The sequence below is a fragment of the Asterias amurensis genome, chromosome 14, assembly GCF_032118995.1.
Source record: "Asterias amurensis chromosome 14, ASM3211899v1".
In the NCBI taxonomy this organism is placed as follows: domain Eukaryota; kingdom Metazoa; phylum Echinodermata; class Asteroidea; order Forcipulatida; family Asteriidae; genus Asterias; species Asterias amurensis.
This window is the reverse complement of record NC_092661.1, coordinates 10,766,314-10,781,952: the sequence shown is the minus strand read 5'-3', so window position 1 is coordinate 10,781,952 and position 15,639 is coordinate 10,766,314. Positions and strand designations below refer to the sequence as shown.

General features: G+C 38.7%; 1 protein-coding gene across 2 annotated transcripts in view; it reads right to left on the bottom strand.

Annotated features, from left to right (window-relative positions):
- The window catches only part of LOC139946835 (unconventional myosin-VI-like), a 50,671-nt gene that overhangs the window by 22,874 nt on the left and 12,158 nt on the right, over positions 1-15,639 (bottom strand). The window contains exons 3-13 of one of the 2 annotated variants that reach the window (XM_071944557.1): positions 13,706-13,763; positions 12,049-12,178; positions 11,326-11,431; positions 10,260-10,416; positions 8,716-8,880; positions 7,511-7,591; positions 5,695-5,875; positions 4,107-4,251; positions 2,969-3,218; positions 2,385-2,457; positions 284-411 (exon numbers count right to left, since the gene is read on the bottom strand). In XM_071944557.1, coding sequence (XP_071800658.1) covers positions 284-411; positions 2,385-2,457; positions 2,969-3,218; positions 4,107-4,251; positions 5,695-5,875; positions 7,511-7,591; positions 8,716-8,880; positions 10,260-10,416; positions 11,326-11,431; positions 12,049-12,133 — 1,371 coding nt within the window. In that variant the 5' untranslated portion in view covers positions 12,134-12,178; positions 13,706-13,763. The remainder of the gene's footprint in view (positions 1-283; positions 412-2,384; positions 2,458-2,968; positions 3,219-4,106; positions 4,252-5,694; positions 5,876-7,510; positions 7,592-8,715; positions 8,881-10,259; positions 10,417-11,325; positions 11,432-12,048; positions 12,179-13,705; positions 13,764-15,639) is intronic. The other variant, XM_071944556.1, reaches the window with a different exon arrangement.

Below are 15,639 nucleotides of genomic sequence, written 5' to 3'. Positions count from 1 at the left end.
GACACGCGCGCCATTTTGTACGCGTGTTGAATAGGAACTACACGTTGGAGTTTGTGTTTATTTACGCTACGCGATGCTGTTTTGTCAACTTACAAAACGGCCACACAACAGGCCGCGAAACACAAGCAGTATGCGATGCTGTTTTGTCAACTTACAAAATGGCCGCATGCGCACATGCCGGGCTGCGTATATAGGCCAGTGCGCCCTCTAGTTCTTGTATAAAACTCTATGGGTAACTACTATAGATTATCTAAATTAGTCCATACTAAGCATTAAAACCTACCTCTAGACGGAAGTGTTGCTTGTGTTTTTGATGCACTGTATGAGTGAAGTTATTAGGACTAGCTCTGGGTAGTTTACTCTCTTCATCTAGTAGTTCAAGGATACCCGACGGCTTCCCTTCAATCAGGTCTGCAACACAAAACATCATTATGATTTATTAGAAATTCTAGGTTTTCATAAATACCTCAGACAGTTTCGCTATTCCTATTGGTGGAGAGCGCGTCACATGGGGATGTTTAAACAGTTGATAATGACCAGCTGGAGCTCTGTTTATAACCGGTTGTTTTCGAATACTATGCGCTAGTCTTGGTGCAAGACGTTTCTTGTTACGGGCGATGCGGGCGCTGTCGGTGAGTTGGCCGCGCTGTGTGTGAAAGGAAAACGAGAACGTCTTGCACCAAGACTATACGCGCACGAACGGACCCAGAAACTCTCGTCTCAGTCATAACAATGCAACACCAAACATTCAGAGCTCAAGCATGTCGGAAACAGATAAGTTTGACAGAGTTTCTTCCTTTATTCTGCCTTTTAACCAAAAAGGCATTTATGAATGGGAATAAAAGAGTAGTGACTCGTTCTTAAACGGTCGTTTAAAACGTTGCAGGGTCATTGCCAGCTCGGGCCTTTATCACACGGCAACGATCCTGCCGGTTTTAATTGGCCATTTAAGAACTCGTCGCTACCCTTTTATTCCCTTATTTATATACAAAGTAATTTGAAGTGGGTGTTTTTATACAGGAGTATTTTGAAGTGGGATTTCCAAGTGAACAGAATGTGTGGTAATTTTAATCGAATACTATTCTTTTTACTTCAGCTTAATCGTTGTTTTATTTCTGTCAAAGATCTGTTAACAATGTATACTATGTATGTCCAACCCACAATCAATATGCCTGTCCTGTCTGGTACTCTGTACTTACTAAAACACAAATTATAACCCTTAAAAGGTAACAAAGATCTATTAACAATACGCTCCATGTTCCTCAAACTCGCCTGGCCAGTTAGACTCTGGAACTCACTTCCGGAATACCTCAGACAAATACACAACATCACTCTCTTCCAGCAGAAACTCAAAACACACTTGTTCTTGCTTGCTTTTCAACATCTTGACAAAACTTGACCGGCGCCTTTGAATGTTCCTTTTTTTTCAGTAGAGTACGCCTTATAAATGCTGTAGTTTGTTTATTATTATTACTTTGTAACATTCTGGCTGGTCAGCCAAATACACCAACATCGTATGTGGCAATATGCCAACTGTACCTACCATCACTGATAGACTGAATCAATTATTTGTCAGTTTTAGAAAGACATTGCTTGTTGAGGGTTGTGGACAAGCAGTCTAATACACTGTATTCAAATTCTGTCACTCACAGACCGTGGATTTGAATACCAGTCTGGCTAGTTAGGATGCTGAACATCTTCACCAAGATACATGACCCTAATTGATTTGTCCTTCAGATGCATATTTTTTTTTTTTTTTTTTTTACTGATTGTTTCCAAGCCACTTTTAATTTTCAGCAGTGTGGGATAATAAAGTAATAAATCTTAAATGAACTTATACTCTTTCAAATAACCAATGACTTCACAGCATTGATCATGTTACATGCAGTACTGTGCTTTGATCTAGGATGAAAAGATAAAACAACAACAGCAGCTTGACTGATACAAAAGTAAACCATGCAGTGGTACAACACTTAAAACCACCAATAGACGTACAGCACCACTTTGCAGCAGCCGTCTAAATACAGGCATGCAACTGCCCGTTGAAAAAAAAAAAGAGGAAAATTTTCAAAGGCACAACGCAAGTGCCGAGCGAGGCAGCCGAAACGCCACGGGACATGATACCCACAATGGTACCATAGAAAATGTTGAGGTTTATTATGCTCTTAGGTGCATTTTTAGCATGCACTAGGCTTATTTTACAAAAAAAAAGAAAGAAAAAAAAAGTTTTCTCTATTTTTTTTTTTTTTTTAATGTTTTTGTTTTGTTTTTTTCACGTAAAAAACAAAACAAAAACGCGGAATTCCGCGGAAATGCAGAAGAGTTGTATGCCTGTCAATAACATCAAACTAAAATGAAAGAGACAAACATTGAATATCACTCACCAATGGCATCTTGGTTGTCTACATACTGCACTGCATTGACCCCAAGACCTTCCTTCTGGTACAGTTCTTGCTCCTATAGAACAATTCAAACAAATGTTTCAGAGGTTCAGAGTGGAGACATTTTCCTTCAGTCTTTTCATAGAGCGTCATGGCCGAGTGAATTAGTGCACCAAACTCAGGTTCTACGGTCATCGGGGTGTTGGGTTCGAGTCCCAGTCATGGCACTTGTGCCCTTGAGCAAGATACCTGACCATAACTGCTTTGTCCATCTGATGTGACATTAAGCTGTAGGTCCAGCGTACTAGGATTTGTAGTGCACATAAAATAACCCAAAACATTTATCAAGAAAGAGTAGGGGTTAGTCTCTGTGTTTATGGTTCACATAGCAAGCACCCTTGTTAACAGGTTTCCTCAGGCTTGCCAGCTACAGTGATTAAGTTCACTTATGAGGCATTCTTGGTCTCATTCCCAGAAATTATAATAATAATCATGGAATTAGTTTTCTAGTAAGGTGTGCAGAGGAACATCATGTACACTAATCTCTCTATCGAGTCTTTTCTAAAATGAGAGTTTTTTTTTCTTACCTCTTTGAGGACACGTTTGTTGAAGAACTGTTGCAGTTTCTCGTTGCAGTAATTGATGCAGAACTGCTCGTAGCTGTTCAAGGTGAAGAACTCAAAACCGGCGATGTCCAGGACACCGATGAAAGAGGCCGACGTCTTGAACGGGAAACACTCGTTCACACGCTGCACGATGCGATCAAAGAGGCGGGAGTAGACTGCCTTGGCGAGGGCGTCCCGCGCATTGCCGGCCTGGTCCACGTTCAACGGTACCCTGATGGAGTGAAGAAAGAAAAAAATGATTGGATGATATCTAAAGAAACAGATCTTTCTGCGATTACAGGATATTTCTTCCTTCACCTCTACATGTAGGAGCTGTATTCAGTATAAGATACTTTCATTTTAAAACATTGCCATGTTTGCAAGATTTAGGCCCAACTTATCTCCAACACCTCATCCAAAAGTATCATCAAGTTCGTAATCTCCTCTGTAAGTCTCTCTTAGTATGTCCTCGACTTTCACTACATTTTATATGGCCAGCAGCAGCAGCAGAATTGTGGAAAATAAGGTTTAGTTCAACTATAATAATCACTCTACAAAAATTAAACCACTGACATGATTAAGACTGGAAAAGCAAAAAATTTGGTACATGGAACAAGGGACCAATTTCATAGAGCTGCTTAAGCACGAAAAGTGGCTCAGCACAAAAGCTTAAGAATGGTCCACATTCTGCCCAGGGCCCAACTTCATAGCGCTGCTTAACGGTAAGCAAATTTGCGTGCTTACTGTAGCAGAAAAATTAGCTTAAGCCTTAGCGTATTTCACAGGTTAGCAGAAAAATTGGGCGACCATGTTGCGTGTTTACCTTGGATTTGCATTGTGGCGTCATTTATGTCGTACAGTAAGGTTAGCATGGCTGTTTGTGTGCTTACGGTAAGCACAAAATCGGCCACTTATCAGCGCTATGAAGTTGGGCCCAGGTAGTAGTTAACAAGCAGAACAGTTATTTTCAGAACTGAGAAGTCTCTCTTATTCTAAAAATTCCAAGAACATAAAGCAAGACAGTTCACCTAAGAACAAAGTAGATACACACATGGTGTTACCGCCAACCAAATATATAATGATACCTCACCATGCATTGCCTCAAATTCCATGTACTTACTTGATTAGGGACCCTCGATGTCCTCCTTTGGACGTCTGCATAATCCTACTGGTCAATGATTCCTTCAACTCATTGATAGGTACTGAGAATAGATCGGCAGTCTTGGCTAGGCTAGCTTCAGCTTCCTCCGGTACAAAACATCCACCTGGTTGCAGGAGTAAGAATAAAAATATATGGTTGCAGGAGTAAGAATTTTGTCTGGTCCAGACTTTTATTGTTTGTTCTTTTCTACTGCCTTAAGGCAGATTCTTTCTGCTATTGATTTTGCGCTTTATAAATTTCTCTATATTATTGTATTATAAAGTTATCTCTAGGCGTTTTACAAAATGTATGTAATAAATAGATCAAACAAATCAGACATTACAGGGTCTTTTTGAAGTGTTGCAACTGATTCAAATTTATAGAAGTAAAACAAAAATGTAACTGTTAATGATAATATGATGTGAAAGATCAAAATACATAAATGTAGGATTATAAAACACAAACAAACAAAAATAAAACTAGTCTTGGCTAGGTTGGCTTCAGCTTCCTCCGGTACGAAACATCCAACTGGTTGCAGGAGTCGAATCAGATATTGATGGATTTGTTTGATTTGCTTCAACTTTTAGAAGTACAAACAAATTTAAGTTAACTAAACATATTGTAACAGGCTTAAAATTGTCTTTTCAATTACAGTCTCAAGAACATAAGAATCGTAGACTCAGATTAGTTGTATTTAGTCTCGGAGATCGTCGTTAATTACTGCGTAAACCATAGGTGTGCATTGTAATCGTACACACGCTGGTTGAAAGACTTGCTCCTAGTACAGTCTAGCTGCTGCTAACCGGGTTAGAACAAGTCACAATCTGAACCTCAAGCTCCCCTTTGGCTCGTCTTTTATAGATTTTAGGGTGCGCAAACAACGCAGGATCTAACGCCTCACAACAAAATGCCTCTCGCACTACACTGATTGGTAGACTACCCTAATGAAGACCATAAGGAAGCACACAAAACTATTACAGGGAAAGACAACATTGGTGGTTTTAGGTTAAAGGGTATATGTACTTTTTCCTAACAAAAAACACAATGTCCACAGATTTACATTAAACTTACACAATTTGAAGACTATGATATGATTCCCTTGAAATTTTACTTACTGAGGTGCTGTAGTTTTTGAGAAATGAGTAAAAGTAATAATTTTTGTCTCAGTTTTATCATGTAAAAACGTATCAACCAGTTATGCTATGGTTTTGGTATAATATCATAACTGGTTCAGGGGATTTTACATACTAAAATAATTTTGGTCTCATGAAACCAAAATTATTTGGTGACTTGTTTTACTCATTTCTCAAAAAATACAAAACCTTAGTTAGTAATATTTGAAGGAAAACATTCCACTATCATTATCTTCAAACCCTGTTACAAGTTTAATGTAAATCTGTGGACATTTTGAAAAAGTACCCGAATCCTTTAATAGATGTGTGTAAAAACATCAAAGTAATAAACTACAAGGAAAAATAATTTTTTTATATTATTGTTTCTAATGGTATGTGTGACATTAACCTCAGCCAGAATGAAAGTCCAGCAACAATTGTCTTCAATCTTTTACCTTGAGTTCCCTCCGAGGCTTCGAATTTGACATTCCCAAGATGCATCACTCCGGCAACGACGCGGAATATATTCATCTTCTCTTTGTCTTCCAAGCCGATCTTCTTCATAGCGCCCTCAACGCGTGAATAACCTGCATAGTCATCCAGGTGTATGTCATACAGACTTCCGTGCTTCTTGTACTGTACGGCAAGAGGGAGGAAAATACGTCAAAGAATGTGAATCTCTTGATGGGAAAACCATGTTTATGGGATGGTGCACATTGCGTGTCAGAGATACTCTATTTGGTAAGGGGCCGTTCACAATTATCAACGTTTTCACATGTGTACAAACTGACGCTTAAAGGCAGTGGACACTATTGGTAATTACTCAAAATAATTATTAGCATAAAACCTCACTTGGTAACGAGTAATGGGGAGAGGTTGATAAATTGATAAGTATAAATTGTTGTGAGAAACGGCTCCCTCTGAAGTAATGTAGTTTTCAAGAAAAAAGTAATTTTCCACGAATTTGATTTTGAGATTTAGAATTTGAAATCTCGAAATCAACCATCTAAACGCACACAACTTCCGGTGACAAGGGTGTTTTTTCTTTCATTATTATCTCCCAACTTTGATGACCGATTGAGCTCAAATTTTCACAGGTTTGTTATTTTATGCAAATGTTGAGATACACCAAGTGAGAAGACTAGTCTTTGACAATTACCAAAAGTGTCCAGGGTCTTCAATACAAGTATTGCTGGACTAGCCTGATTGGCTGGTATCACCCAAACCTGTCCTTAAACGCAGTGCGGTAATATCGAAGCACAATACATGATACGTATTATACATTGAGTGCATTACACACAGACACTGGTGTATCCAGGGTAGTTTGCTGCATTGGGTAGTGCATGACTGTGTGTGTGCATGTATCATACAAACAAACAAACAAATATTGTCGATTGAACTATTTCAATTGTTTACGTGCTGATGAGTTACCATGGTGCTGCAGTAGAGTGTGATAATTCTCTAAAGAATATTCCTAGTGGATTCAGGGTCAATCCAGGGTCACCAATGTGCTCCATTGGTGGTACAATACACCGATCCAGTAGGCTCCGCCCACGACGCACTTGTGAGCAAGAACACGTGAGTTCTGCACAACTCTGCCACGCACGCCCTTTGTTGCGTTGTGATTGGTCAGTACGCAATGGGGCGGAGCTTAGTGGATCGGTCTATTGGTAAATGTGTTCTTTAACAACATACCCAATGCCTAAAACAATACATAAAAATGCTGATACAAAGACAGAAAGCCAAACCATTTAAAAAAAATAACTTGCAGGTTATGAGTCGTGGAAATTTGATGACATGCTCCACAATAACCAATCACAGCCATGCAATCGGTGAGACAAACTAAGAGCCTCTTACCCAAAATAGAATCAGAATACAGAAACCGTCCAAAGAAGAGGAAAATATAGACACATTTAGTAGTCAGATTTAAAGAAAGCAATTATGATCCACTATACAGACCTTGTGAAACAAACATTAGCGTAATAGCCCAATGTAATCAAGTTGATACTTCCTGCAAATGCAAATGCGATACAAATTTTGACGCCACAAATTCCCAATGGATAATTCGTATCAGTTGAAATGTGCTCAACTCCTGCATAACATTCACAGCGAAACAGCCATGTGACGTCAAAATTCATATTGGATTCGCATTCGCAGGAAATATGAGCAGGGCTTTACTTGCAGTCCAAGATTCAATGGTAAAATACGCAAAAGTCGTTGATTCTCCATGCACAAAACAAAAGTTAACTATGACAATTACATTGTACATACCAGTTTGCTTTTCCTGTTATCCGGTACGTTCTTCTGTGTTTCTTTGTTGGTAAAGTACATTGTGTTGCCATTCTTCAAATACTGCAGGAACAAACCAAAATGCACATTAGCAATGGGAACAAGTTTATGCAGATTTGACAAAACAATCGAATAATAGTCAGGTAATACCGAAACTTTTACAAAAGCTTCTTGGACAGTATTGATTATTTCAGTCAGACAAAAGGCGCAATTCAACAAAATAATGAAGTATGCTGGTATAATAGATGTTAAATTTGCATCGGGGATAAAGAATATTAATTTTGGTTTTTACCCATACACCATACTGCCTCTAGCTACCGGGCAACCTCGGTAGTCTAGTTGGTAAGACACTGCTCTAAAATTGCAAGGGTTGTGGGTTTGAATCCCACCCGAGTAACATGCCTGTGATATTTTTTCACAGGACTCGGGAAAGTACTGAGTATACAGTGCTAACACCCATCGGTGTATGGGTAAATTAATAGACAAAATTAATAAAGTATACTATTATCAGATTCATAAGACCCCTACTCTTCCAAAATAAATGTTCAGGGTTCTGTTTTGTACACTACCAATCCTATTAAGGGGGACCTACTGCTTTATGTCTCATTCGAAGGACAAAGCAATAATAGTTAAGTGTATTGCGTAAGAACATAAGTGTCAAGACTGGGACTTAACCCCATACTCTGCTGCTCAGAAACACCAGAACCCCATTTTAATAAAGCTACCTATAGCTACCGGGCATCCTCGGTAGTCTAGTTGGTAAAACAATGCTCCAGAATTTACGGGTCGTGGGTTCGAATCCCAACCGAGTAATATGCCTGTGATATTTTTTCACAGAACTCGGGAAAGTACTGACTATACAGTGCTAACACACATCGGTATATGGATAAAATCCAAATATTAATATTCATAGAGCTGCTCAAGCAAAACATAATGCTTAACAATTGTCTGCTAAGCAGAAATGATCAGGATACCAGTCACAAATTGTACATGTGACATGGCACACAAGCTGGTAACCTTATTCTGGTAAGCATAATTTTGTTATGCTTAGCTCTTTTTAGTGGTTAAGCAGCTTTACAAAATTGGGCCCAGAGCTTCACTCCAGTGTTTATAACTGCTCGGCCACAACACACCACTAACCAAGAATCAGCCAACACTAATCAAACTGTCGCAACCACTCAACGTACCTGAAAGTCATCTGGGGTCTTGATGCCCAGCTCCTTGCGCACATTGTCTGGCGCCCCCGCACAGAGATAGTAGAAGATGTGATAGTTACGCTCTTCAATGTTCTGCCAGATGACTCGAGGCTTCTCTAGGAGATAATGGGAGACGTAGCCACCGACCACAGAAAACTAAAAAAGGGGAAAAACATATCCAAAGGCAAAGTTACATGTTGTGCTAAGGATTAGGTTTCTTAATTTCAAAATCTTCATCCCACTCGATCCCCTTGCAGTAAAAAATAATCGGCGCTTTGTATCCTTTGGAAAAGGCGCGTTATAAATACCTTTATTATATTATTTATTATTATTACTCCATCGTATCTACAAAAGTAACAAATTCAAGCTTGACTGGAGGGTTGCTGAATTTTATCGTCACTGTTTTCACAAGGGGATAGGGATGTCAAAAATCGTGTCTTCACTATGTAAAAACATACACTACATATCGTCACCAAGGGACAATATTGTAAAAAATCAATAAAAACTCATTTTGATTTTTTTGGGTGGTTTCGAATTAGTTTAACGGTATCTAACAATTCTCTAATTTATAGACCTAAAAGTCGTCTAGTTTCTTAGATATGCTAAGATGGTGAAGGACAAAAACCTCAAGATCCTTGATTTGCGTTTTCACGAACAGACAGTTTCCTTTCTGTGCGTTAAAGACACGGCTGGCACAGCGCCAAAAACGAGTGCTCCGGTTTATACCTGTGACCTACATTGTTTTACGCGCGCGCGCCCCAAACGGGCACAAATGGCCTCAACTTGTTTTTTCGTTTTCACGAACAGCCACTTTGTGTATTGCTCTAACGCGTGGAAATGTCCCCGTGCACAGCAAAAAAGTAGGAGATCCGGCTTTTGCGTTTTCACGAACAGCAACACGACGCGCTGCACACAGACCACATTTTGTACAGTTTTCACGAAGAGGCACTTTTGTTAATTGAATAATTACTCATTAATTAAACCATTATAAACAAAATTGGAAACAGATTTGTATGATTTAGGATCTCTACTTTCCTGATATGTAAAAATTTCAAAGATTTAACATCGAAAAGTCTACGAACCAGTGATTTCAAAATTAGCTTAACTTCAAACGCGATGTTCTCCAAACATACATTTTGGGCTGCAGGGGACAAATTGTCCCTTCGTGAAAACGGTGACGATAGGTGCACAAATTTAAGTCATCACAGTTTCGCACTTTCTCAAAGAGACGGGCATGTTTGATTAATAATTGTGTTGATTAATCTTGTTTTTTTTCAAACATTTAAATAAATTCACAATGTTTTTGCACCCACACCATGATTCGTAACTTATAATTTGTTTTTACCCTTTTGCTGGTGTGTAGTAAGCACTGTATAGTCAGAACTTTCCTAAGTGTTTTTTTTTTTTCACAGGACTCCGGACAAGTACTGACTATACAGTGCATAACACACATCGCTGTTAGGGTGAAATCAAATTATATTCTTAATCCCGATGCACAAAAAACAAACAAAAAATAACATCTATTAGATTCAAACCTTGTCACTGAAGTGCATCTCCACAAACTTTCCAAAGCGGCTACTGTTGTTGTTCCTCATGGTCTTGGCATTACCGAAGGCCTCCAGGAGAGGGTTTGCCTCAACGATGCGCTGCTCTATCGTCCCTGCTCCCTGCCCGTGACTCTCAGTCAGGTACCTAGGGGTCAACAGGGACAGGAAAGATTGAGGGAGGTTCTGGACACTAATGGTGATTGCTCAAAATAATTGTTAGCATTAACACTTGTTTATAGGATTTGAGGCATTGCATGGTGAGGTATCAATATATATGTGCTTTGCGGTAACGCCATGTCTGTATCTACTTGCCAGGTATAGTTTGTTCTTAGAGAACTGTCTTGCTTTATTCTACTACCGAGGAGTAGATGTTCGAGGGTTTGGGAGACTTCTCAGTTCTGAAAAGAACTGTCCTGCTTTTTTTTAACTATTACCCGGGCGGATGTTATAGACAATAGGCTGGGCTACTAATTTAGCTTTTAGGATCGTGATTAACTGTACTACCGCGGAGTCAGTTCTTCATTTGGTCTCAACAATTCGACTAGCTTGCTCTAGTCATCGTCTGGAGACTTACTTGTGAACGATCAATGGAGAGCTGTTGATAGTATAAAACATTGTGAGAAACGGCTCCCCCTGAAGTAACATAGGTTTCAATAATAAGACAGCAATTTTCAACTAAAATATTTGAGTTTTATTTTGCAAAGTAAAAATTACACTTGGACATTTCTAAAATCAAGCATCTGGAACCACACAACTTTGTGTGACTTGTAAGGGTGTTTTTTTCTTCCATGATTATCTTGCAACTTTGATGACCAATTGAGTTCAAATTTTCACAGGTTTGTTATTTTGTGCATATGTTGAGATACACCAAGTGAGAAGACTGGGACAATTACCCGAGTGCTGGAGCACCTTGAGCGCCACTGAGGGGCAGATATGAGCGCTATATAAGAAGCCACCACTACAAATATTACTGTTATAGTGGTCTCTTTCAATCAGTCAGTCAGTATATCTATCTATCTCTACCTGCTGCACCAATCTAGCAGTGAGCACTTACCTTAAGATATACTTGGTGGACTCCGTCTTTCCTGCTCCCGATTCCCCACTCACGATGATTGCCTGGCTCTGTTTGGTCACTCTCATATCACGGAATGACTTGTCAGCTGAAAGAAACAATGCAAACACCATCACATTATTGAAAACAGGGGCTTGATTTTAACACTTGACCGAGGTCAGTGATTTGGGTTTCGGGCTGAACCAGCAGTCTTGTGTTTTTCAATTCTATTTATAAAGACAAAAAGAGATATTTTCTCATATAGTGTATGTATTAGTGCTTGCTAAAATAAAAAAAACAGTAAGTTTAAAAGACACTGGGCACCTTTGGTAATTGTCAAAGATCAGTCTTCTCACTTGGTGTGTCTCAACATTTGGTGTACAGGATAGGTGTGTGAAAGTGGGCTGCATGTCATGCAAGGGGTCAAAAGCCATATTTTTGTCTTCTTCTTACTGTGTTAAGTCCACTTCATACTTCCTGCGAATGCAAAGCGAATGCAGACGCCACAAATTCACACAACAAATTATTCGCAGCAGATGAGCTGTGCTCAACTCTTGCGAAACATTCGCTGCAAAAACAAGAGTTGTGACTTCAAATTCACGTCTAATTCGCTTCGCATTTGCATTTGCATAAAGTGTGAACCGGGCTTTACTTTCTGCATTTCATGGCTCAGAAAATGTAGCCAAGTACATACATGTAGATCGAATTGGCAACTAGTAAACTTACCGATAGCAAACACATGGGGCGGTAGCACACCGAGTGACTTCCCATTGTAGCGTTTGATGACATCCTTTGTGTACAAATTAGTCATCTCTTTGTATGGGTTTACCGCAATCAGAATATTGGCAACATAGCTCTGATAACAAAAAATTATAATAAATAACATTGGTGAACAATATTTAACTCCAAAACAATAACACATCATACAGGCTGTGTATGTACGCCCAATATTTATGTTTACAAAATATTATGACATTAATTTTGGTTTCACCCATATACACCGACGTGTGTTAGCACTGTATACTCGGTACTTTCCAGAGCTCTTTGAAAAAAATCATAGGCATATAATTCAGATTGGATTCGAACCCACGACCGTAGCAGATTTTTAGCAGTGTCTTATCTGAGTAATACATTTTTTTCACAGAACTCGTGAAAGTACTGAGTATACAGTGCTGACACACATCGGTGTAATGGGTAAAAACCAAAATAAATATTCTTTAGCCCTGATGCAAATCTCCACTAATAAATTAAATGACATGTTTATAAATGGTTTAAAATGATATGATACAATATATATTTTTAGCTTGCCAGTCAATATTGTACATGCTTTGTTTGGGTCAGTCTGTTATTAATTAAAGAGGGGGGGGGGGAGGAATATGTAAAAGTAAAACAAATGTAACAAATCAACAACTAAAACTTGAGAATGACACTTGACCTCTGCTTCCAGTAACTTGTAAACACAAAAAGAAATAGTTTTGCCTAAATGATGTGCGTATTAACATTAAATCTGCGTAAATGGTCGCACAAAGTCTGGTGTGAAGATACACAGTCTTTGTTTCAGTTGTTTTCTCTTTTAGTTTAGATTACCGCAAGAACTGAAATTTACAGTGACCATAGACCTTTTCGCAAATACCATTGCGCAAGCGCGAACTGTTGAATGGGGTGCATAGTGGGATAGCTATGGATCAAATTTGATCACCAGCTAGACCACAATGCACCTAATTCCTAGCTTTACACGTGCGCCCGAGTATTTGCCAAAAGGTCTATGGGCATGGATGTCTTTGAAGCCCATTTAAAGTATCAAACATGTATATATACATGTACAAACTGCCTCAGTGTTAAGGATTAACATACATGTAAACAAGAACTTTTCAATCAAATTTCAAGCGCGGTTAGCTCACAAAACTCAAAATGAAACTCTTCGTGCAGAAGAAAATGTTGTTAGTTTTTAAAGGGCCATGTCACACCAGGTAAATTTAGAGTCGACTAGTTCCAGGCATTCTCCATAAGCTGAAAGAGCAGCTCCACAGTTCAACAGTCTTATTGATGGAAAGACACTGGTTGGGAAAAATGTCTCTTGTGCTACTGAAGCATTCCACCAGGGAGTGAGGCTGGCTGCTGCTAAGTTGACTGTAGAAATTGCCTGCTGTATACTGCATACAGCCCTTTTCACACTGCGATCATAGTGTGAAAAGGGCTCAAACGTTGTGCACAACAAACACAAGAAATCTTTCACTTACGCAGTTGCGTAAAGTTTTGTGGAAATTGGCTGTGACAAGGCCCATACACAAAACAGAACAGAACAAAACAAACCAAGGCTCCAAAAGTAACACAATTTGTTTTCGGGCAACTTTGTGGTACAAGATTGACAAAAAACACATACATTGAGACCTCAGTACTATATTGTACAATTGTAGTTTCTGACACTTTGTGGCATCTTCCTGTAATGAAGAAAATTACAAAATGGACCTTTTTTTTTATGGTACAACACCTTGTTTTGCCATCATTCAAATAATCAAGCATGATATTGCACTTGGGGAAAAAAGTAGAAACATTTGATTGAGAACAAGGGCTGACCTTATTAATAAGGGGAAAAAAGAGGCAAAACTTGCATACAACTACATGTATTTGTAGTGTTTTTCAGTTTTCTATGGCAAAAAAATAAGAAAATTGCTGGTGCACTGAGAAAGTGCTTTGTTATTAGAAAACGACAAAAACAATATATTGTTGGCTTCACTCCTGCCTCTCGGCACACATTCTTATAATGAAAGAAATCATTTAGAAATATGCCAATAATGCTCCCCAAAGTAAAAATTGTACCCGAATGTATTTGTACAAAATTCAAATTATAATTTGGATTAAAGCCATTGGACCCTTTCGGTAAACACTATTGTCCAAGGCCCACACTTCGTGTATCACAATTTCTATATCAAATAACAAACCTGTGAAAATTTAGGCTCAATCGGTCATCGGAGTCTGGAGAAAATAACGTGAAAACCCACCCGTGTATCCGCGCGTTTCGCCGTGTCATGACATGTGTTTAAAATAAATCCGTAATTCTCGCTAACAAGAATTGATATTGTTTAACGGTTTTCTCAAAAAGTAAAGCATTTCATGGAATAATATTTCAAGGGAGGTCTTTCACCAATACCTTCTGTAAACCCTGTAAAGTATTTCTAAATCTGTGAGCTTTTTTTTTTCTTTTTCTGTACCGAATGGCTCCAATTGCTTTAAGGAAATGTTGTCCAGATTGGCCTTGACTGGGTGCGTTCGATAATCTTCCCCGGGTCGACCCCGGTGTGTGGCGTTTTTTTTTTCCCAGGACGAGCGTGTGCAGATAATTACCCACATTCGTCCTGGAAAAAAAACCCTGCCACACAGAGGGGTCAACCTGGGGAAGCTAAACGAATGCACCCACTAGCTCCAGAGAGAGAGAGGGTCTTAACACAACCACAAAAGAAGTTTTGCAAACATTGCCAATATTATTACATTGCCTTATCTTAAAAGGGTTTGCAGACATAAGCTTGAGAGAGATATTGCATTTATAGCCCTGAATGTGGGCTATGTAAACATTGATTGACTGTTCCAACATTGCTGGCGCATTCTTATTTCAACTGATAATATGAAACCAACACTAGAACAGCTAGTATTTACAAAAGGAAAATAGCCCTGTACGTTGTTTGGCATGTTAATTTCCTGTGCCCTTATTGTTTTTCTTGCTTTGTATTTACTTTTGAACATGTACTTATAATTATCTATTTGACATATTGTCTGCTTGTATTTGTATTTGTTTATTGGCCAAATAAAGAATAAGAATAAGAATGTTGCTATTGCTGTGCAAACAATGTGTTTGCCTTTTGGTAATTCACAGTTACTTTATGTACTTAATGTTTTATGAATCTCGCTTAATGATGTTCATGACATGTCAACATGGCATGCCTACAAAAAAAACCATTCAGAAATCAGATTTGTCAGGCCAGGAATTCTATCTTTAAAGGCAGTGGACACTAATGGTAATTACTCAAAATAATTATTACCATAAAACCTTTCTTGGTGACGAGTAATGGGGAGAGGTTGATGGTATAAAACATTGTGAGAAACGGCTCCCTCTGAAGTGCCATAGTTTTTGAGAAAGAAGTAATTTTCCGCGAATTTGATTTTGAGACCTCAGATTTAGAACTTGAGGTCTCAAAATCAACCATCTAAATGCACACAACTTCGTGTGAAAAGGGTGTTTTTTCTTTCATTATTATCTTGCAAGTTCGATGACCGATGGAGCTCATATTTTCACAGGTTTGTTATTCTATGCATACGTGT